General features: G+C 49.4%; 4 protein-coding genes across 4 annotated transcripts, besides 4 other annotated features; 2 read left to right on the top strand and 2 right to left on the bottom strand.

The window, feature by feature from the left end:
• Positions 1-1,620: 1,620 nt before the first annotated feature.
• FPSE_02719 (uncharacterized protein) lies at positions 1,621-5,396 on the top strand (the record flags this gene model as incomplete). Its single annotated transcript, XM_009255838.1, has 2 exons — positions 1,621-1,721; positions 1,862-5,396. The coding sequence occupies 2 exons, from the start codon at positions 1,621-1,623 to the stop codon at positions 5,394-5,396; spliced, it is 3,636 nt and encodes a 1,211-aa protein (XP_009254113.1).
• Positions 5,348-5,374: a microsatellite.
• A 798-nt stretch (positions 5,397-6,194) lies between the features above and the next one.
• On the bottom strand, positions 6,195-7,481 carry FPSE_02718 (uncharacterized protein; the record flags this gene model as incomplete). Its single annotated transcript, XM_009255837.1, has 1 exon — positions 6,195-7,481. The coding sequence occupies one exon, from the start codon at positions 7,479-7,481 to the stop codon at positions 6,195-6,197; it is 1,287 nt and encodes a 428-aa protein (XP_009254112.1).
• Positions 7,482-7,620: 139 nt separating this feature from the next.
• Positions 7,621-7,652: a microsatellite.
• Positions 7,653-7,853: 201 nt separating this feature from the next.
• Positions 7,854-7,874: a microsatellite.
• A 3,016-nt stretch (positions 7,875-10,890) lies between these two features.
• Positions 10,891-10,925: a microsatellite.
• Positions 10,926-12,244: 1,319 nt separating this feature from the next.
• FPSE_02717 (uncharacterized protein) lies at positions 12,245-14,378 on the bottom strand (the record flags this gene model as incomplete). The annotated part of the gene is made up of 2 exons (XM_009255836.1): positions 12,245-14,136; positions 14,219-14,378. The coding sequence occupies 2 exons, from the start codon at positions 14,376-14,378 to the stop codon at positions 12,245-12,247; spliced, it is 2,052 nt and encodes a 683-aa protein (XP_009254111.1).
• Positions 14,379-16,585: 2,207 nt separating this feature from the next.
• Positions 16,586-16,860, top strand: FPSE_02716 (uncharacterized protein; the record flags this gene model as incomplete). Its single annotated transcript, XM_009255835.1, has 3 exons — positions 16,586-16,659; positions 16,734-16,762; positions 16,805-16,860. 3 exons carry the CDS (start codon positions 16,586-16,588, stop codon positions 16,858-16,860), a joined length of 159 nt encoding a protein of 52 aa, XP_009254110.1.
• Positions 16,861-21,303: the final 4,443 nt, after the last annotated feature.

Here is a 21,303-nt window from a genome sequence, read left to right on the forward strand (position 1 = left end):
ACTCACGAACCAACTGTAGGTACTGTTGCATCGCTTGTCTTGGTGTGATTAGGCGTTGTGTTCCCCCCCTTTGTCTCGAGTTTGTTGCGAAAATGCACGCAACATACGGAGTATCGGCACGACAGAGAACAGCGCTGGTGATTGAGACCGTAGAGAGATTAACAGGTAGTAGGTGCTGACTGACTGTGCTTGTTACTTCTGTTCTAAATCAACTCATGCTGCCATCTGCCCGGACCTAGGTATGTTTCTCATACGCAGTATTTGCCACATGTCTAACTCACCTAACCCAGGCCTGCCTTCCGCAACGTTTATTAGCCGTAATGTGCCTTACGAGACATTGCAGTAGAAATCGATTGCCGCCTAGAGATAGGCTCAGTAGGCTGGGGTGTGGAATGGTAATGCACAAGACAGGCATGTGGTAGATTACTGTGTTCTGTCTAGTGTAAGCTTCTGTCTGTTATATACCTACCTAGGTAGGTAACTTTGGGTCGGTATCTTGTGTTATTTTCGGACTCCGTCGATCTTACATCATCTCGAGTCTAGACTATTGGATGCCTTAGTGGTTTTGGAAGTTTCACCCTGCATATTCAGCTGGCCTGCAAGCCTCTTCTCTTGTGGCTATTGAATCCAGCTGCTTATTATTTGCATCAGAAAAAGCCACGTATTCCCTCGCGGCATGATCAGTAGATTTTATATGTCTGAAGCCATTCTTCCCGTCTGCTCACGATCTACACCACATGCCTCATAAGGTGCTGTAGACATATAAGAAAGACAGAGTAAGGTAATTAATTACCTAGATGAGGACCTCCGAGCTTTGGCAGGTGGAGTAAATTCATCTCCATCCAAAGAGGGGATGACCAATCGCAGTCCAATAGTAGTAGTATCTCAGAGCTCCTAGGTTAGGTAGTACCCATTTCAGTAGTCTCGTGCTGTACCTTTGTTAACAGGTATAAAGCTCTCCGCAGCCGATGATTCTCGTCTTCAGCTCTTTGTTGAAAGGAAACGATAATGCGCTTCGTATGCCAAATATGGTAGGCACCGATGACAAGGATGCGCTCCCGCTGCACAGCCTGACAACCAATGTACATGTTCGTTCGACATTCAAATTCAGGGGGTGATATCAGCAACAGCCAGCCCAGCCAGCCTAGATAGGCAGCCTGTTGGTTGAATTGCATTGAATTGAATTTTGGGTAGGACGCTGATCGCCTGTGAACGAGTCTCCCTTTCTCTCTCAAGTCTCTGTATACGTATTTCCAAGGAATCAAACTGATATTTCCTCTCTCATTGATATCGCATCTCGTGTATTTCGGCAGTCTTTGTTTTGTAAGTAGGCCAAGGTGTCTCTGCTTAGTGCTTACATCCATCCATACCTTTCCTCTTTCAAAGGAAGAAAAGACCCGCCATCATCACGTCTCAGCCCAAATTTGGAGAAGTCAGGAAGCCTCAGCCACAATTGAAAGAGTCCAGACCTAACAACCCAATTCGCATCTACAATCTATCACAACAAACTCCTCGACTGCACTCCTTCCTTTCAACGCACCGTGTCTTCACAACAAGCGTCGCTGGCATTCATAACATTGACATGCTCGCTGGCTTCCCTACGTAGAGCGACAAAGCGTCATGGACGCGTCGGTAACCGACGTCCGTCGCTCGAGCATTGAGAAGATGCCCATTCCTCCAACTCCGCCCTTTGACAGCCTACCCGACGAGATCATCGAACAGTAAGTAGTCCTTGGGCATATCCACAGACTTACTCCCATTATCTGTCTATGCGCATCAAAAACCGATCAAAACATCGTGTCAAGGCACCACCCCATCTCCTATTATCTATCATGTGCTAACGCTCGTACCTCTCAACCAGGATACTCCAACTTGCCGATCCCAACGCTTTCGCGTCCCTCGTACTCCTCAACCGCAAATGGAGAGCGGTTTCTCAGCGGGCTCATCTCTACCGTCACCAACTATCAACATGCCCTTCATACTCGGCGAGCCATTCCACACTCCCTCCGTGCGACGATGACAAACTTCCCGAATTACGTCGACTGTTTGCACGAGAAGTCAAGAGGAACCTATTCGAGGCGTACCTAAGACCCAAGGAAACCACCTTCAAGCTTATTTCAACATCCATCAGTTCTTCATCATGTCCAGGAGGCGAGGGTATGCAGTATAGCACTTCTCCTAAAGGGCACCATCTTCTAGCCTACAACTCGGGTAGGATTTACGTGATTGATCTAAGGGGGAATGGCCTCGAAGTGAAGAGGGAATTCAAGATTCTTCGCCGGCCTGTCGCAGCATGCATCAACGATAAAGGCACCCTCTTGGCCGTCTTGTCTACTGAGATGCAGGTTGACCTTTACAACTTACAGCAGAGCCCACCCAAAAGAGCACAGTCCATAATCCTTGATAATACCCCTCGAACAATTGCTCTATCACCATGCGGATCGGTTTTGGCAGCAGCATATGAAGGAGGCATCGAGGTATCGTCCCTGAGACCTGAAGCCTTGTCTACCGATCGGAGAGCCGTGAAATGCGATGCCGTCGATGCTTTATCATTTTCATTCGACGGAACTCAGATCCTGGGTACAACAATTCATTCCGCACCGCCCAGTACTGTTATTATCACAGCACCATACTACGACCCCGGCCCTCACATGTCCGAAGATAACTTGAGCCCCCTATGGACGACATCGATTTTGTTTCCCAACACAAGCCGAGACTGCAGTCACGCTGTTCTACTCCAGGACGGAAATGAAGAGGAAGCGAGTTGGACTTTCACATACGACCAAAGTTTTGAGACTTTTCGAGCCGTTCGAATCGACGATCTAAGAAATGGAACAACATACTTTACAGGACCAGTACCAGGCACATCCTCACAAGCCAGCCTTATTCCATCAACACTCCCAGCTACGACATATCGAGGTGACTTAGTTTCAGTCGGGTTCCAAGGAAAGGAGGTCTGGATTTATGGCGTCCCGGAAGATTTGGATGCAATTCCAGACAATTCATCCTTGTCGAACGATGGCTCGTCGTCCGGCCTCGGACGACAAAACAGTGATCGTAGTGGCAATTCGCGACGGGCGTCTACTCGAGCAAGGGATACCGAAAGTGGCCGAGTGCCAAAATGGCAAATATTGTGCGACAAGCTGAGGAATACCTTTGTTTCTGGCTTCAAAGCTGCTGAGGTTACAGATGTCAAGACAGTGAAATGGGTTGCAGATTATGGCAGCTCTTCTACCCAAGAGCGACTGGTAATCACTGCGAGGGGAGTTGGTGCCCCACGATTGGTCACCGAGGAGGAAGATATGGATTTTGTGGATGGTGGTCGAGTCACAGTTTTGGACTTTGATTACGGAATTTCAAATGGAGCCAAATCCGAAGTCATTATCGAAGTTGGTACTGATCACCCTGAGGTACTGGAAGAAGAACAACGCGACCTTGCGACTGAGGTCGCCATTGTTCGACGGAGGACTGTTGCTCAAAAGAGAGGTGGCCGTGGCGGGTCAACGTTGCTTCGAGCTGCTACATCTGCTTCACGACCGCCGCGCGCGACTCTTAATGTTCCAGAAGGGCCGGGTTCTCCACAGATGGCACAGAATGAACACCATGACGACGGCGATGACGACCCTCTGCTTCCTCGAAGGCTTGGGCTCCCCCCTACCCAGCCCGCAAGGCGACGAGTAGTCGAGCCTGAAAGTCCCGATGACGGCGAAGATGGGCCGACGATTGAGCAGATGGAGGCGTTGGATGCCCCATACGCACATGCTAGCCCTCGCTCGCAGACAACGCTCCGCCGTGCTGCGACCGCCGCCGCAGTGGATAGATCTTTGCATCCTCGAACCGCAGATGGTAGACGCATCGAGTATCGTCGTGCCGATGGTCGAAGAGAACATCCACACGAGAGTGATGCTGACAATTGGGTGCCTCCTCCACCACCTTATCAGAAAGACGACCCAGGTCCAGATTTGCCAGCTTTCATGCGTGGCCCTTCTGTTGCGCCTATAGGACTCGGTGGTGCGTCTGCTCCAGCCCCTATCCCCGTACCTCCTATGCCAGCATTGTCAACTCAGACAACAAATGAATCCTCTGGCAACGCTCAATCCGTCGACTCTAAGAGCGGGAATCAGTCCCAGAGGCTGCCAGTTCATCCTGCAGTGAGCGAACCAAACGCTGTTGGTCAACCGCAAGCTCTTCCAACACCTCAGACGAACACAAACCCGCCGCCCACGCAAGGCGAGGATGCCGATCTCTACGACGTAACCCCTCCTGCTTCTCCGCGACAGCCCATGGTTCAACCTACAGGGGAAACCTCTGAGGCTAGAGTACGTCAGACATCAATCTCGTCAGCTGTCTCGGCCATTACATCTACGTCCAGAGCCATGGTTCCTCCTGTTGATTCCACAAACGAAGATGGTTCGCCATCTCCACTACAGACACCACTGCAAACAGACATCTCAGCCCACGACCACTTTGGCCCAGGTCCTCGAGTGCCGGCGGTCAATGTGGAGCCTGCGCGATCGGCCACATCTGTGGCCCAACCTGGGGCAGACTTAGCGCCCAGAGTGAGGCGGCTGTCAAACGCCCAAACATGGCCTCGGGTTACAGGCCCTGAGCCTGACCCTATTGTCAATCCGGCAGATGGATTCCCGTTCCCAATGTCAGCACCCGTTGAGCAGCCCATCCAAGATGAGTCCATATCGGGTCTCCCCCCACTGCCCAGTTCAAGCCAGCTTGCAAGTTTGAGCAAAAGGGTTAGCCAGGGCAATCCTAGACGCTTTTCTGGAGGGTTCCAGGTTCCAAGACGGCCTGTCGGAAGTTTCGATGGCAGTGGGTACACATCGAACTCCATGCCCGACTCCATGTCAGCAGGCTCGTCAGGCCCTAGTCATCTTGAACCCGATCAACCTCTTATTATTAGTACTCCTAGAGGTGTATCGGGCGCTTTTGACTTGCCCGGCCGCCGAACATCTGGCCGGAGGAATGAACCGCCCTTGCTGGCCCCCATTCCTCGGCATCCGCGTCCGGTTCCTGGGTCAAACCAGCGGCCAACAGTTGAGCGACTTGAGACCATCTACAGCATCGCCTCATCCCATGGAGGCAACCCACCAGTGTTGCCGCTGCCGCTGCCAAACCAGCAAGTGCCGGCGTGGCTGAACGCTCCTCCGGTGCCAGTGACAAGAACATCTCCCACAGTAAACCGCAGGCCAAGTCGTGCTGAGCGAAGTGCCGCGAAGAATATCATGGATGCCAAGAAACGGGGCTGGACAGCCAAACCCAAAAAGCAGAAGAAGAAGAAGGCAACAGATGCCGCAAGCAGTGCTGGCTGGACCGATATATCGATTGGTTCTGGGGAGAAAGAAAAGGAGAAGGAGAAGGATAGAAAATGCATCGTCATGTGAAGAGGGTTGCGTACACAAATTGGCTACATTGAATGAGGAGGGACAAGAGGTAATAGCCAGGTATCGGCGTCATATATGCAGGTTTTTGGATCTTGGTTACGCACACACATACCCAATCGTTACAGTCGTTTGTTTATATCCTTTTGTTTCCTTTGTTCGCGCATTAGCTCTTGACGATTCTTTGTCTATTGACTCGCTACTTTGTTTTACATCGTGTGATGGGCTGGCATAGCGTGTTTTGTCATGATACTGGAAACATGGGAGTCAACAAAAACGGTGAACGGGACGTTCTACAGTGCAGGCAGGAAGGGAGGTGAAAGGGTTATAACCATGGGAACCATTTGACTTCGTGTTCATATTTGCTACTATATATCATCAAACATATACACATGTTCCTGGCACTTGCACATCTTTTGGCTATGCTTTTACCGTTATTTTTGCTACATTGCTTTCATTTGCACATAACCAGATAAATAGGGTGAATGAATATTCGCATATCGATTCAAACTAGTGTAAAACTTTTCAAGTGAACAGAAAATTCCAAGTATTAATCCAAAAACAGTCAGTTGGGCGTTTACAGAAACCCAGGGTATAAACGACAGCTACTCCATCCCATATATGCGACCACAACGCCAGAGCCAGTTCTAGCGCATCTAGATGTTCATGTTGACATGTATAAAAAATATAAAAAAAGAGGACCCCATCGTGCCCTGCAGATGGTCCCGTGTGTGATCTCTATTGGCGAGATAAGGGGATTCTATACGACTCAAAGAAATTGTAAGAGTGAATATGATGCTTTCAGATCCTGGGTGTTGTTCCAGGGACATAAGGCTTCCCTCTGCGCACAGCGCCGAGATCGGCCTCGTCCATAAGATCTGTAAAAGTCGTTGCTCGTGTTAACGGACGAGGCTTGACCATGGTGCTTGGGTCTGCAAAGATGTCGATGTTCTCAGTGCTCGGCTCACGCTGGAGCTCGGGCTCAGAAGGCTGACGGCTGTAGTACGACGACGCCTTCATAGCACGGATGGGTGGCAGACGAACGTTTCCATGGCGGAGAGACTCCTCGTTATCCGCAGAGCTGGGCTGAGCGTTGGGAGATGGATTAGGGGAGTCAAAAGGGTTGGGGATTGAGATGCGGATGCGAGGAGGGGGAGGATGCAAGCGAGTGCTGGCATTGGAAGCCTGACGAGCAGGTACAGGTACTATGCTTGTCCTCTGAGTAGAAGGCGTCTTGAGGATGAAGTCGGCACGGTATGAGTTGGGTTGGCTGATGGGCTCGGAGATGATATTTCCAAAGGAGACGTCGCTGTTGAGACGTCGACCGCGGCCATAGACGTGGCCGCCCTTTTCTGAGCTTGCTCCCTCGCGCTTGTTTTGTCGGCGAACGTAGAGGAATATGACAATGGCGATTATGAGAAGGATAATGCAGCCTCCTACGACACCGCCAACAATGGACGTTGTAGCAGGGCCAGAGTTGTCGGGTTTGGACTTTTCGTCGCCGTCTTTGTCGGAGTCTGAACTGTTGCCTGACCCAGCTCCGACTGCTTCTGTTGGCTCAGCACTCGCCGATGGTGCAGCACTGATCGAGATGGTCTCGATGGCCCCAGTGGCTGTGGTTATAGCACTGGGAACAGGAGTAGAGGTTTCATTGGGAAGCTCAGCACCTTTTGGGATATCAGACTGGTCGCTGTCGATAACACACTGGTCGTCCTTGCATGAGTATCCAAAGGGACAGCACTTCTTGCCGCATTTCTGGAGGTCCAGGTTGAAGACTATTGTCTTGACGGGTGCATTTGGGAATTCCTTCTGGTCCTGACCTCGGATATCACAGGTGATGGGTTGGATGACGTTGCAGGTTTGACCTTCAGGACAGCATACTGCTGTTGTCTTGCCAGCGAGGAGTCGACATGAGTTGCCCTTGGGACAGCAGAAGTTGGCAATGTCGCTGTTGCATGAAGTCTGGTCGGCATCGCAAGTATCTTCCCTGGCGAAGATGCGAGTAGCTGGCAGGGCGGATGTTGTGGAGGCACAGAGAGCTGTGATGAGTAGAACCCGTAAGGGTGCAGGAAGTCTAGCCAAAATCATATCTGGCTTTGTTGGTTGTGCAAGTTGGTTGTTGGTTGCTTCGGTAGTTGCAGTTGATGTTGCAGCGGGTATTAGTATTGTTGTTGGTTCGAGAGTGTATAAGTGATGCTATAGCATGCAGAGTGAGAAAAAAGATGGGGATGATGATGATGATGATGATGATGATGATGAGTTTGTCAAGTCAAACACAACCGGCGCGTATGACAGATATGAAGGGGATGAAACAGCTGAACAAGCGCTTTTGTTTGATTGCTTGGTACAGTAGACAAAAGTGAAGAACTAGAACAGTAAATACAGACGAAGAACAAGAACAAGAATGCAGAGGAGTAAAAGAGGGAGAACAATGGCAGACAAAGACAGGTCAGAGCCCAGAGACCAGACCAGACCAGACCATGAGGTCACTTCATCTCACCACAATGAATAGTCTCTTCTTTTTTCATTGCCGCCTTGTCCGTCAAGGGCCATCTCGACCCATTCAACCACGATATTTCAGGCTCGACTGCCGCATTAGAGGCTGCCGGGCGGTTGGATACAGATCCTGGGAGCCAGTCACCGATAGTGTCCGGGGCTTGTCGCCCGACACGCGCTGGGACGAGGCTATGCTCGTAGACGGAACTATCAGACAAAAATCAAGCACAAGATGGGTCCATGATTGCCAGATGTTTGAAGATAGTGTTGCCATGGTTGAAATAATTGGTCTAAGTGAAGCCAAAAGCTGTGGTTGGTTGGAGTCTCAGAAGTTGTTAAGCGCGCGGCGAAACAAGTCGCTGATTGGTTTAGGATTAAAGACTGACCGCTAAAGACCAGTAATTATCTAGCGGTGGGGCTCCCTTGTCTCGGGCGCTGTAATTAATAGCCAAGCGCTGAATATGGGCGCGTAGTTCTCCAGACTTGGGTCGAGATCCAATCATGTAATGCTCATGAATGACTAAACGAATACAGTACATTGGAGGATTAATAGTAGCATTTCTCGACGTATTACAACTAATACACTTCGAACATGACTCAGTCAACAGGTTGAGTGTAGCCCAGTGTCGACTCCCTTGCTTCAGCCCAATCCATGATACTCTGCCAGTTATAGCATGAATGACTCTTTGCATTACCCAAGAAGAACTGCGATCCATCTGTGTCCTGAAATACATGCATAGCAGCAGGACTAAGATCTGGACGGCATTGAAGAAGACTCTGTCTGATATGGTTCATGCAGTGATAGAGGTGATCCATTGCAGCGGCGTCAAAGGAACTCTCCATATTCATCCCCTTGCCATGTCTCTTCTTCTTCGTCATATGGTCTCCTCCGTTATAGTCCTTGTCGATGTGCTTTCGCACCATGTTGAGACAATGCAGATTGTGAAACACGTCTAGTGCGCCATAGTATTTGCCAGTGACGGGGTGTTTGTCTGTTGACGAGAACGACAGGGCCGCGTTGCTCGCTATTTCTTCATCACTGACGGCAGGGTATTGATAGCGGAGGAGTTTTGCCCAAGCTGCATCGATTGCGGGACTTGGAGTGCCAAAGTATTGAGGTAGTGAAGGATCCATCTCTCGGTAGACTTGCTGACTGGTTGTGTTGTAACGCAGCAAGTCGTCAAAGTTAGTTGTCTTGAGCTTCAGCGGTACTGGTTCTTTCGAAACTGACAGAACAGTTAATTAACTTCTCATCGCCTGTCTAGCGAGACACATACCGAAATCTGCAGGATATTTGTTGCTCTCACACCTCTCAATTAGATCCCGAGTTCCATACCAAGTTCCTGATATCGTAACAATCCAGACGACATTCGATATTATCAAAAGTATGATTAATAATGTCTTTGAGCATCATTCATTGCGGCTGCTCTTCCGTGGCTGTTCTGAGATAAGCCCGACACTGGCCTCGTTATAATCATCCCCATCGTTGTCGTCGCTGCTGGCTCGACCTGTTCTTGAATATTGATTATAAGTCATGATTGCAGAGTATTTCGGACTGACGTATCCTTCTGTTGAGCATGGTTGAATCTACGTAGAATTTGTATATATAGGAGAGACGTTGCCGTTTCATCCGATAGAAAGCGCCGTTGACGTCGTCTTTAACTTTAACATACGGACAAGGTTACATATGTACTATTGAGAGTTGGTGTTGTATACATCGAGTTCAGTCATTTTGTTGTTATAATTCTTGCCTTGGCATAATATTGTGCGAATATTAGTATCATATGACACAGACCTCATGCATAAGAGGATACTAGACGAAACAACGGATATGTTGTTCAATTGTGAACGTGTTGTTGATGACGACGGTGCTTGTTCATTTCGTCATCCTAGACCGAAGCTATCAGCCGGACTAGTAAAGGGCACTTTCTCAACAACTACGTCAAGGGCTATCTGTGTCCACTACAGTCATTTTCAATGCCAGTCTAGCAGTTATCTCTGACCGACTCTTGGTTGTGGGCTGCCTCTTACCATTCTCCTAGTCTGACGTGTAGATAGTGAAGCAATCTAGGATGAAGTCTTGGAATTATCACGTGCAAAGAGTCAAAGTTTGAACAACTTATTATTCTGAAACCAGGGTCGAGAATACAAAGGCCAATCAGTGAATCAATGTCCCTAGCCTCTCATGTCACAAGAGCATAGAGCCAATGCGTTGTCTTGTCCAGCAACTGCAGACCCCTACAAGCAGACATCTAATGACTCACTGGTTATAGAGCGTTATAGAGAACCTTATATTCACTGTATTATAATACATGCATTTCTCGTTTATTCCCGTAGTTAGCTTGGCCTCTCTATCACTACCCATGTCGCTTTGTGGTTTGTCTGCCCGATCATCCACGTTCCCTGTATCATCATTCGCTTAAAAATCCCATCCCTGCTGCGTTACTTTGGGCCGTCGTCTCCTCCCTCTCGCAGAAATGCATCTTGGTAAACCCAGATTCCGTCTAGACCAAGTTAGACCTCGGCAGAGGCAAAACTGAATCCACGTCTGATGATACCTGCAACAACATGCGAAAATAGCTGGAAAAATCTGCCTTGACGCTGAGGGGGGCGTGTAAGTCACCAGAGCCAATTACTCTGCGCACTGTCCTGAAGCCCTGGAATGGCCCAGCAGAGGCGTATTCGCTCTCTGATATCTTTTTCCTTTTGACTGACTGCATGCAGTTCTCGGGGATAAATCAACTAAGAATGGACTACGTGTTTCTTTCTCGATCTGTTCCGTCGCTGCGTTGCTGTGCTGGTCCCTCTCTGTGTTTCTCGCTACAATGCACTGCAACAGCCCTTTAGGCATGACGGGACGGTATGACGGCCCAAGACCATGAGGATGCATGTATTGAGCTTTGTTAAACGAGATGAGGCTTTTCTGTGGATGGTTTATAGGTTCATATAGATAACGAAGTTGTTGCCTCATTATATAGCGAATTGTACTCGCACTGCATTTGCATAGGCATGGCATGGCATAGCATAGTATTGCATTCGGTAATGCTCTCTCTGCATCCGCTACAAGGGGAAAATGAAGAAGGCCTCAATTCCAAAGCATGTGTGTGCTGCTTAATTCATTTCGGTACCTGTAAAAACACCTGCATTATACTGCAGTGTGTGCGACTCTGCATCTCGTAAAGCCCCTCAATCATACCCTCCTCGACGCCTCCCCCGCAGAACAAAGATGCACCATCTTTTCTTCCCCGGCTCTTTCGTGGTGTGATGATGCTGACTTTCCAGGGAACAAGGATATCGCAAGTAAGCACAGAACAAAAAGAGCCATTGAATGTGGCCAGTGTTGTCTAATCAGAGCGAGGCATTAATTCCTATTTCAGCCGTGCCTCTCGGTCTTGAAATGCCCTTTTAGGAGACTCGTAGCCCGACCTCAAAATCCCCCCTCCAACGCTAGATTTATGTGGTGTGATGCTACTGATCAGATCATCTATTCCGTCTCGTTATCGTCATGAGGGAATAATAAAATTGCAGTAGTATCGTTATATTTCACTCGCAGTAGGGAACGACAAATGTAGTAGCAGCAATATGCTTTGTTTCATTGTTAACCTTGATCTTAGCAAGGTATTGGATATCGTGTACCACCCTCTTCATGAAACTTCCTTTCTGGGAGCTAGCCCATGTCCAGCTTCCCAGAACCTCTCTTTTCGTATCATCGTCAACCCATCCTACATGGCGTCCATTTCCTGCTATGTGCCATGTCTCTCCCTATACCATTGCCCGCTTGGTATCATGATAAAAACAAAAAACAACAACGAATGTTTCCGAGTCTCAAGCTACTCGGCTGTTCACATCCAATAGACTAACATATAACACGGCATCCTGCTGCCGCCCCATTTGTTCCTGCATATGGCCATGACTCTCTTGTGCTTCTTCTCCGCCCGCTAATCATCCAATGCATGTCCGTAACGCCTCATCCCCTCCAATCAAACTGTATTCAAATGTGTCGAGATGTGTGGTGTGTCCAAGTGTCGCTCTTTATACTCCACTTCCATCTCAAAACGCCTTGCGGCTTCCTCTAGTAACCCATCCCAGTAGGTATCATTGTATAGTATGAAGTGAATAATAAAAAGAAGAAGAAAAAAGAAAGAAAGGTCTTTGCCCTTTCGGGGCAACAGACAAGAAAATGAATGATGAAGTCTGTCATCGACGGCTGGCAAATGCCTGCTTCACCTGATGAGGTGGCCCTGGCCGCTTCATGGAATTGAAGGGAAAGGTTAGATTAGAACTTGTTGGTTTCATCCAGCATTGCTCCTACTACCCTTCATAGGCCAGCCAAGAAGGTTCGTCAGAAGTAATGCTTAGATCAACAAAAAGTCCCACCCCTTGGATTCCATGACATCCCGCCAGTGGATGTGCAGCTGGGCCGCCTCAGTCGTCGATCCGGGTGTGTTAACACCCGCGAGACTATCATTCTGAGCCCACACCTCATGCAAGAGGGTGGAAACACGTCCCATGGTGCCGAATCGAGCAGAGTCGCCAAGTTGGACAAGGCGATCATCAAAGAAAACTCGGAATGTACTACCAGGGACGCTGGTGGAACCGCCAATGAGGTAGACCCAAGCAAGGTTGCGGTCAAATCCATTGGGCCCAGAGGGAATGTGCTGAAGCACGTTTGTCAGCTTCTCAACTAGTCCCATGGTGGAAGGTTGTCGGGGGTTGAAGCCAGGGACCAGACTGCAGAGGTAGATGCGTGCAGCAATGCGGAAGGCCATGGTCATGTTCTTGGAGAGCTGCTTAGGCGAAAGGCTGCCGTTGGCGTTGAAGGGCATCTTGGGACCCGCATCGCCCATCTCAGTCAAGCTGATTTGCTCGCCGAGGGCAGATACATGCTGGCAGAGAGTGAAGTCATCCATGCCGTCCTTCTTGAGAGACTCAAGGCAGGCGATCTCAGAAATGAGGTACATGACTCGGTCGTCACATCCCATAAGCTCGCGCAGGCCAAGGCTGGGGTTGAACTGAGAAAGGTGCTTCTCACGGTAAGTGTGGGCAAATGTTGGTGATCGACCCTTCATGGTAGCACCAAGGATGTCAATCCATGAGGAGAGAGACATGTTGAAGGGAGTCTGCATAGAAGCGCGGGTAGGATCAGTGACCATGCCGTGAAGATCAAGCTTCTGCACCAGGCTGATAGCAGCCTGGAAGTGCTGGTGCCAAGGAATGTCCAGCAAGCCGTCATCGTATCGGCCGACGACAGACTGGAAAAAGATGAGACCAAGAGTAGCCTCGAGAATCTGCTGGTGGTTCTCGTCCTTCTTAAGCGCCTCGCAAAGAGCCCAGATAGTGGCATAGCGGTGTCGCATGATATCGTTGTCAAGGTCCTCATTGGGAGCGTTGGTGTGCGACTTGAGGTGCTGGGCAGCAACACTCAGACAGCAATGAAGGTAGGCGCTGTTGGATTGAAGAGCAGGAAGGACGAGGTCAGAGCCGACTGAGCAGTGCTGGTTGGACTCGAGGATAGGGAAGATTGTTGGCAGCACGAATTGGATAAAGTGGTCCAATAGGCTCTGGTCGTTCTCATCAAGCTCAAGCTGAATTTGCCTCGACTCTGTTGAGGGGCCGTGAGAAAAGTCGAAGAAGTTGCAGTTGAGGGTCTCTTCTGAGAGGGATTGCTTGCGCTCTTGGAAGACCTGCTCGGTCCACTCACCATCCAAAGGACCATGAGGAAGGACTGTACCAGCAGGAGGAGGAGTGTGGTAAGTGCTGAAAGTGGAGATGTGTGATTCGCGAACTGTAGGGACATCGTTGACAAACATTTGTCGTTCTGTCTTGACATCAATCTCATATGGTGAGTAGCTTCCGAACATGAACTCGGGGTGCATGGGCGCACCAAAGCCATACTCGTTGCCACTTGGGGGGCTGTTGAAGTTGAAAGCGCCGGGGAATTGTGAGTCGATGGAAGCAGATCTTGTGCGGTCGAGGGGATCTGTGAAGGTGGCTGATGTGGGAAGAGAGTGGGTGAGGCCAGGAGGAGAGCTGGTGACAGAGTTCTGGATGTTGTGGGATGACTTCTCAGAGAGCTTCTTGCGCTTGATGATCATCTTGATGTCCTCTTTGTGCTTCCTTCGCATATCATTGTTGCTCCACCACATGGGTCGCTTGTACTCGCATTGCAAGCCGAGATGTTTGCAGGCTGTGCACATGGGGGTTCCCTCGTCGCATTTCTTGCGTCGCAAACGGCAAGTGTAGCATCCTGTGTAAGTGGAGGTTAGCCCAAGTCTGTCTCTTTTTTTTTTTTGTCTTGGTGTAATTAAAACATGAGTTGGTGAGCGTACCTGTTCTTGAGCGACGGTGCATCTGAGTCTTTGTCTTGGGCTTGCCATTGCAGGCTTTTGAAGCCGGCTTGGCCTTTGTTGACTGAGATACAGTCATGTTGACGGTGTTCTCGGTAGCTCGCGAGACGCCTTTGCGATGATCGGGGGGCAGCGTAGACATTTGTAGGCTGCGATGCTGGACCGTAGAGTATTGGCGTGCTAGGGGACCGGGATGGGGTGTGTGATGTACAAGGGGGGAGTGGGACTGTGCAATCAGGGACCACTTGCGCACTGTACTTGACTTGACTCTGGTGTGGAGTCGATCGCTCGAAAGGCTGAGGAGACGAGAGGAGCAGAAAATCCAGAGCCAAGAGGTTGGGCGTTGAGAAACGTGACCGGGGGGGATATCGAATCCGAGTTTGTATGTTCCGTTTCAACAAGTCGAGAATTAAATTAGCGTATGTCTTTTTGTATCGGTCAGGATCAGTATGGATCTCTGAGCGAAATTTGTGGGCAGTCGTCTAAGTGGCAGCCAGGCCGACTTTATCAAAGCACAACTGTGATTGTTCGTTTCGTCCGTTCGTTCGGAAATTGTCTTAAGGATTGACTGGTTCAAAGCAAGTCCGGCTTGCTCTTCACTGGAGATTGTTTGTAGCAACAAAGATGAGATGTAGGAGTAGAAGGTGGTTGAGGAGGGCGGTAAGAGAGGAATGGAAAGGGAATCAGGAGAGCCTTTGGCGACACTTGGGATCTCTGAACACAACACGAAGAAGAAAGAGGGTTAAATTCTTGGGCGGCTGCTGGAGGGCTAAATCCTTATATTTTGGCCGCTTCTCTCGCGGCCCTTCACACGTCGATTCGATCATGACTTCCCATCGACGTGTTGCTATTTTTGCATCATGCACAACGAGTCCACCATGGCACCAAAGGCAGCGACTGCGCTTAGAGAAGCCAATGAAAAGAGTCGGTCAAAGATAGTCTCTCTGTGCCCATCGGATCTCCACTCTAGGAATAGATGTGCGCAAGACGGCATAGGGCGAGCAGGGATCCTGCAGTCCAAAGAGGAAAGTCGCGCATGGTGTGCCCATCCAGTTGTCCATGGCCATGGCACGCAGCCACTCTGCTTGCACCAAGAGCTCATCGAAGAGGGGGGTTGGATCCCATTGCGATCTAGCTCCTCACGGGAGAACATGCGAGGCGGAGAGCTTTGACTTTCTGATTCGATTTGAGGCCATCCACTTGACCAAGACATTGACTAGAAACAGATCATCCCCAGTTCAACCACCATTCAATATATCCATATCCGTAATTAGGTCGAAATCACCTTTGTTATATTGGATAGCATTGTATCCGTACGCAGTTAGCTCTTCGCAATATGTGTCCGAATCTCAGTAGATCCAGATTTCGTGTAGGGGATCTGTGTCGTAATCATCAGTATGGGCTGCTTCAACCGATCACTGCCAATATTGGCCTCTAAACCAAGAAGCAGTAACACCCACCATGGTGCTGATAAAGAAGCTCACCGGACTATCGCACATGCATATGCGCAGACTACACCGGAGAGGGGGAATGTCAAAAGGTCGCACAAGGATTCGTCCACTAGCTCGCATCCTCTATCAAGGTCCATAGCATGAACGACCGAACGGGGCAGGGTCATTCCATGCTCAACTGCCAGAGCTTGTACTGTGCTAGTCTGGAAAGTTTATTCGGTCGCATTTAAGATGGGTTCATTAAACAGTCGCGATTAGTTCAGCCATGGGCCGCTGGGCAAATTCACGACTTGCGAGTCACGGTTCACGCCTCGAGTCTTGTAACTCAAAGGTGATCCACGACGGGCTGGGATTTGTCGGACTCTAGGACATAACTGACATAGATTGGCAGTATTGAAATGCCTTATTGGGTACCTAGATGATTTTTGACGAATAGAATGGTCAAAGAGGCGGTCAACCATGGGATTGGTCGAGCGGCAAAAGACCTCGTGGGTGCAGCAGACATGCAAGTGGCTGCCCGTAGCCGGGTCGAGAAGCCCCATGGACAGCGTATCAAATTCCTCTCAACACCAAGTCTCCAGTTCGAAAGCACGCCGGCATGGTTAGGTAGGACATGTGTCGTGAGCTAGGGACCAGGGGACCAGGTCGGTGACGTCTGGCAGCGCGGGGGTGATCGTGGGCCTCGAAAGATATTCCGTAATTCGAGGTCACGAGAGTTGATAGGGATCTTGCATTGCAGCTTTGAGCGATATAGGAACGGGTTCAGACACGCATTGGCATGTCTTGATGGGTTCTCAGCTCGTCTCAAAGTTATCCTTGAGTGAGACAAGTAGTGAATCCTGATGTATAAGTCCGCACTAGAAATATCAAAAGGAAAAAAAAAAGGCGTTCGAAAATCATGCAGCGCATTTTGCCGTCGGTACTCACTTTTCTGCTGTGCGCCGTAGTGTTGGCATGTACCCGAACCAAGCGGTAGGTACCCTCAACGATAATCCTTCGGTGGATATGACAAGGCATTGTCCATTGGCCATTGTCTTTTGTCGTAGGTACCTACGCTGCTGTCGACTCGAGCGTTGTATGTAGTCTGTACAGCACAGCACTGCACTACACAACGCAGTACTCGGCCTCGGAGTCAAGAAAAACAGCGAAAGGGCTCACACCAAAAAACGCTGATCTCGCACCCAAATCCATACCCTGTTTTTTCTTGACCCCCTAGCTCGTCACGGTACATACAAGTGCTTTCAGGTGGTTGAAAAGCTCTGCTGGCGCTAGGTCGGGTCGCATTGAATTCTGCTGTCATTTGGTGGGGAAAAAAAGAATCGGTCTGTTGAACTGGCCGAGCAAGGAGCCTTGTTAGCCATGTAACTGTTGTGTAGTGTCGTTGGAGAAAGAGCGTTTCTGGTCCGTGATTCGACAGACGAGGGTGACACGTTTGCATTAGTGCGTGATGGGACGGGACCAACCGATGAGGAGCTCCTGCCGCGGAGCAGGGGTTGAGGTGAGGTCTATTCCCAAATCTTGTTAGTGTACCTGCGCCTCTACCCCGGCCTCAGATCTGGATTGGCCCTGAGCCGCAGTAAGCTTGACAGGGGGCCTCTGTAGCTCGGCCCAATCAGACGTCAAAAGACGATAATCTCTGCCTTCTTCTTCTAGGACCGTTCCAGGGGCTACCCTGTCCTGTCCTAGCGCAAGACCCTGACCCTGACACTATCCTGGTCTTCAAGAGTGATCAACAAAACACCGAGCCGAGCGGGGAAACTCGACAGCCTTGGGCTAGAGTTGATGTGATAAGCGGACCATGACGGGCAATAACGGCCTACGTAAGGGCAGATAGGTACCTAGGTAGGTGCTCGCTCGCTCGCTTGCACAGGCTCTTCTCAACAACTTGTCTCTTAGGATCCAAGCTTAGGTGTCAACTATGTCATTGTTGGCTGTTGAACGGACGGCGGTGGTAGGACAGGCGATCCAATATCAATCTTATCTAGAGTTTGCTTATGTTTGCGGAGGAGGCTGACGCTGCAGAAACCAAAAGTCAGATCACCGGCTTCTCGCACCCAATTCTAGTTAGCTTTGATATGTACTTCCACAACCATCTCGAGTCTCTCCTACACCACCGTTTGAGGATGAGTACATATGCAAGGCCAGACAATTCAAGGTTGAGCCGGATCATCATTTGCGCATGACAAGGTACATTAGCCTATCTCGATAGTCGTCACGTCTCCTCTGACAGTGAGCTATCTCAACTCACAACTGATCAACTTAGCACTTACACACGGTGCACTCACTTCACAATAGTATTGTCCATAATTCTTGGTCTGATCAAGTTAGCCAAATAAGACACGGGCCATTTGAAAACTCTTGAGCCTCCGAGTCTGGCTATCACTGATCCATTCTTCAGCATTTTTATCACAACGGGTAGCTCGTCTCGTGGGAACTATACTATCGTCTGTCAAGTTCAGCATCGCCAGTCCAAGTCCAGTCTAGGACAAAGTCATGGATATATAGCTTCCCCGCCAATGCGAGTCATTGATGTCGTCCCCGCTCGCTACTGTACAATTTAAGCACTGCCGGTCGACTCCGTCTGTTGGTTGCTCAGTCGTCTGTTCGTTCCGCAGTATCCCTGACCCTTGCTCCCTGCTCCATTGTTCATTCTTTGGCAAACCAACTTGAACTCGACTGAGCTGAGCGGACTCTCTTCGTCGGACCCAGGACCCGTCTGGGCCGGAGACTTTGGCCCTTCATTCCTATTTTAACATTTAGCCCCCTCATTATCTCTTTTCGGTTGCAGAATATGGGCTAAATGGCGGCGCTTAATCATGTTAGCTTGACAAGTGCACCACCACCCAAGCGCTAGCAGATCCCATCACATCTTGTCACATCCTACCTTGAACTCGTCTTTACTTTGACGTCTATTTTTAATTTAGCCCGCATTCCCTGCAGCATTCCGGCATAATTTGACCATGATCATGATCCTATGCGACCAAAATTTCGACTCACTTGTTGGGCTAATTATGGAACAATTTTTGCGCACTAACGTTGAGTTCGCCTCGATACAGTGTGTCTCCTATTGTTCAGCTCCTCAACAACCCGGCTTGTTGACTTGTTGACTTGGAGATCTGTCTTTCCAATTGCCTACCCTAATGCTTCCTGTTCATCGATGTCTTGATTTTTCTCCGGATGCTCAGCCTTCCGCAAATTAATTGCCTCGCGCGGCGATCTACTACCTATTGTTCACGGACATTTTACATTTTGATCAACAATCAGCGTGGTAATCACAACCTTCAATGTAACCACATTGTTGTAATTTGTGCAAACATCATCAAAAATTAACGTTTATCGAAATTCGTCACAATTTCCCATGGACCCTCTAGCATGCTTCGTATCCTGCAACATGTCTTTCTACTCGAGTCGACTGTATATCTACCCTGTCGACTTGGACCACAATTCGCGGCCGACCTCAAATATTACAGTCTAACCCTGGCTTCACATCACTCGGTCCTCACCCACCACCACAACGCAGTTGATCTCGATGTGACGGGGCGAAGGTTTTGTCCGGTCAAAAGTCTTATGTGTCTGCCCAGGTCTAGCCTTGTGTGGCTGAAGAAACTTTTGTCTTGTGCCCAAAATTGAGTTTGGTGCCTTGAATCTTCACTGCAGCTCCTGTCTGTTGGTCGCTCCGACTTACACACCACCATAAACGTTTGTGGGCCTTTCCGTAGCCGTTGAAGGGTCCGCGGATAGAGCTTACTGTCCCTGGCGGCGGGCCGGTCCAAACTTTGACGGGAGTTAAACGCACATCCAGGATCCTCAGAAATCTTGGTTCAGGCTGAACTCTAATACATGAATTGAGGCCCTCGACAGGGAAATCCTTACAAAATCAGCGAAAAGATGGGAAACAAGTTATGAGAATGGCATGATCAACACAGGTCGAGTAAAAGCTAAAGCTAATACAGTAGATCGAGGCTCCAGCTGACAAGGGCCCTTGTTCGCCTGTCAGGGAAGACGAGCCATTTCAGCATTCAGACGAAGAAGAGAAACAAAAAAGCCTCCAGGTCGGTTGCCAAGACCCATCAGATAAGCCTGGTTAAAAAAGAAATACTGTACTACTCTGTGGTGGGGGAGCATATGCGGACTTCCATGGCTTTGTTCACACTCACATCCCAAATTTTTATCTATCGTTTTTCCCCGCCCGTGTTCCCTGTCATGGCTTCTTCAAATACGGAATTTCGTTCGTTGGACATGGTTCCGCTGCCCAAATGTCCATTCGAAGCTCTGGAAGCTCACCCATAATGCGACCTGTGATTTCACCACCCACAGTTGTGAAGAAGGTCGCATTAGTCTAACATCATGTGAGATTGTGCAGAAGTGAGCTTTGGATGACAGATTGGTTGATCTATGGGATCTCAAGTGTGCCGAAACCGTTTATGAGCAGAAGTGGATAGGCCAGGAGGGTGAGCAAAAGGTAGAGGGCTAGAGGGATTGGTGCAGACCGGGATTAGAAGGGCACATGCACACTGTGATGTGATGCCGGCGGAAGGTTGCATGACAAAGTGAGAACCGAAAGCTCAGATATGACGTTTCGACTCGACTACCGTATTCGTCGGATACTTTCCAGTCTACTCACTGTGCATAGTATGTGGGTGATGATGGCCGACACCTCGGCTTTGCTTTTCGAAGTTAACAATTCATACATACTATAGTGGTCGATCTCGTGCGCATGGGCTAAGAACTCGGATAATCCCAACTTGACTGCCTATCAGCTTTCATCACCTGCATCTGATCCTCGTCGTCAAGTTTCTCACTCAGCAGCTACCCGTTATGTACTGCCAGCCAGCACTTTTGTCCGCGGGTGTGCCATTGTTCATTCGGCTTCCAGTCTTCTGGTCGGCCGCTCTCCAATTTATGAAGTCGTCCGACTGGGTCCGGGGGAGTTGGTCAAAGGCAACTTCCATTGGTGAGACACCACGATGGCTGTGTGAGACATTATTGTGGTATTTGGCTATTCCTGATGAATGTCTCGAACCTCCCAAGTTCACGACAGCTATCGTCGTCACCGGTATGGAATATGGCGTCGTGAAAGCGGGCGGAACAGTCGGTGAGTATCGGCAAAGACAAGCCTTGCCTCAAGAGACCACGGTTTGATCCTCAATGCAAAGCATCCTCACTTGAAGGCTGGACGGGCATGCGAAGCAAAGCGGGAACGAAACATTAGCCCGCACTGGCGTAAGGATCCGAAGCCACTATTGCTTGATGCATGTATGTTTGTCTTCCGAAGTCCGTCAAGGATCAAGCCAAACTAGCAATTATCACTGTCGCATTCGACTAAGAAATTGGTAAAAAGAGCAAGATTTCAATGCTGGATAATGGCAAGGGTATCAGCAAGGGTTGGGTGACAGATGAGAGTGCACAGACACAGAATCCTTACTCTGAGCTTAGAGGAGGATCGGGTATAGCCCCGCAGAATTACGATTGACGGACGCGAGGCCAATCGATGTCGTTATGTGAGATAATCAAAGACTATTGGGTCTCAGAAGAAATTGTCCATCATGGGCTCTGGATACCAGGGCGACATCTGAGATGGCATCATGACTAGAGCCATAGTATTTTCAATTAGGC

This window comes from Fusarium pseudograminearum, chromosome 4 (genome assembly GCF_000303195.2).
Source record: "Fusarium pseudograminearum CS3096 chromosome 4, whole genome shotgun sequence".
NCBI lineage: Eukaryota > Fungi > Ascomycota > Sordariomycetes > Hypocreales > Nectriaceae > Fusarium > Fusarium pseudograminearum.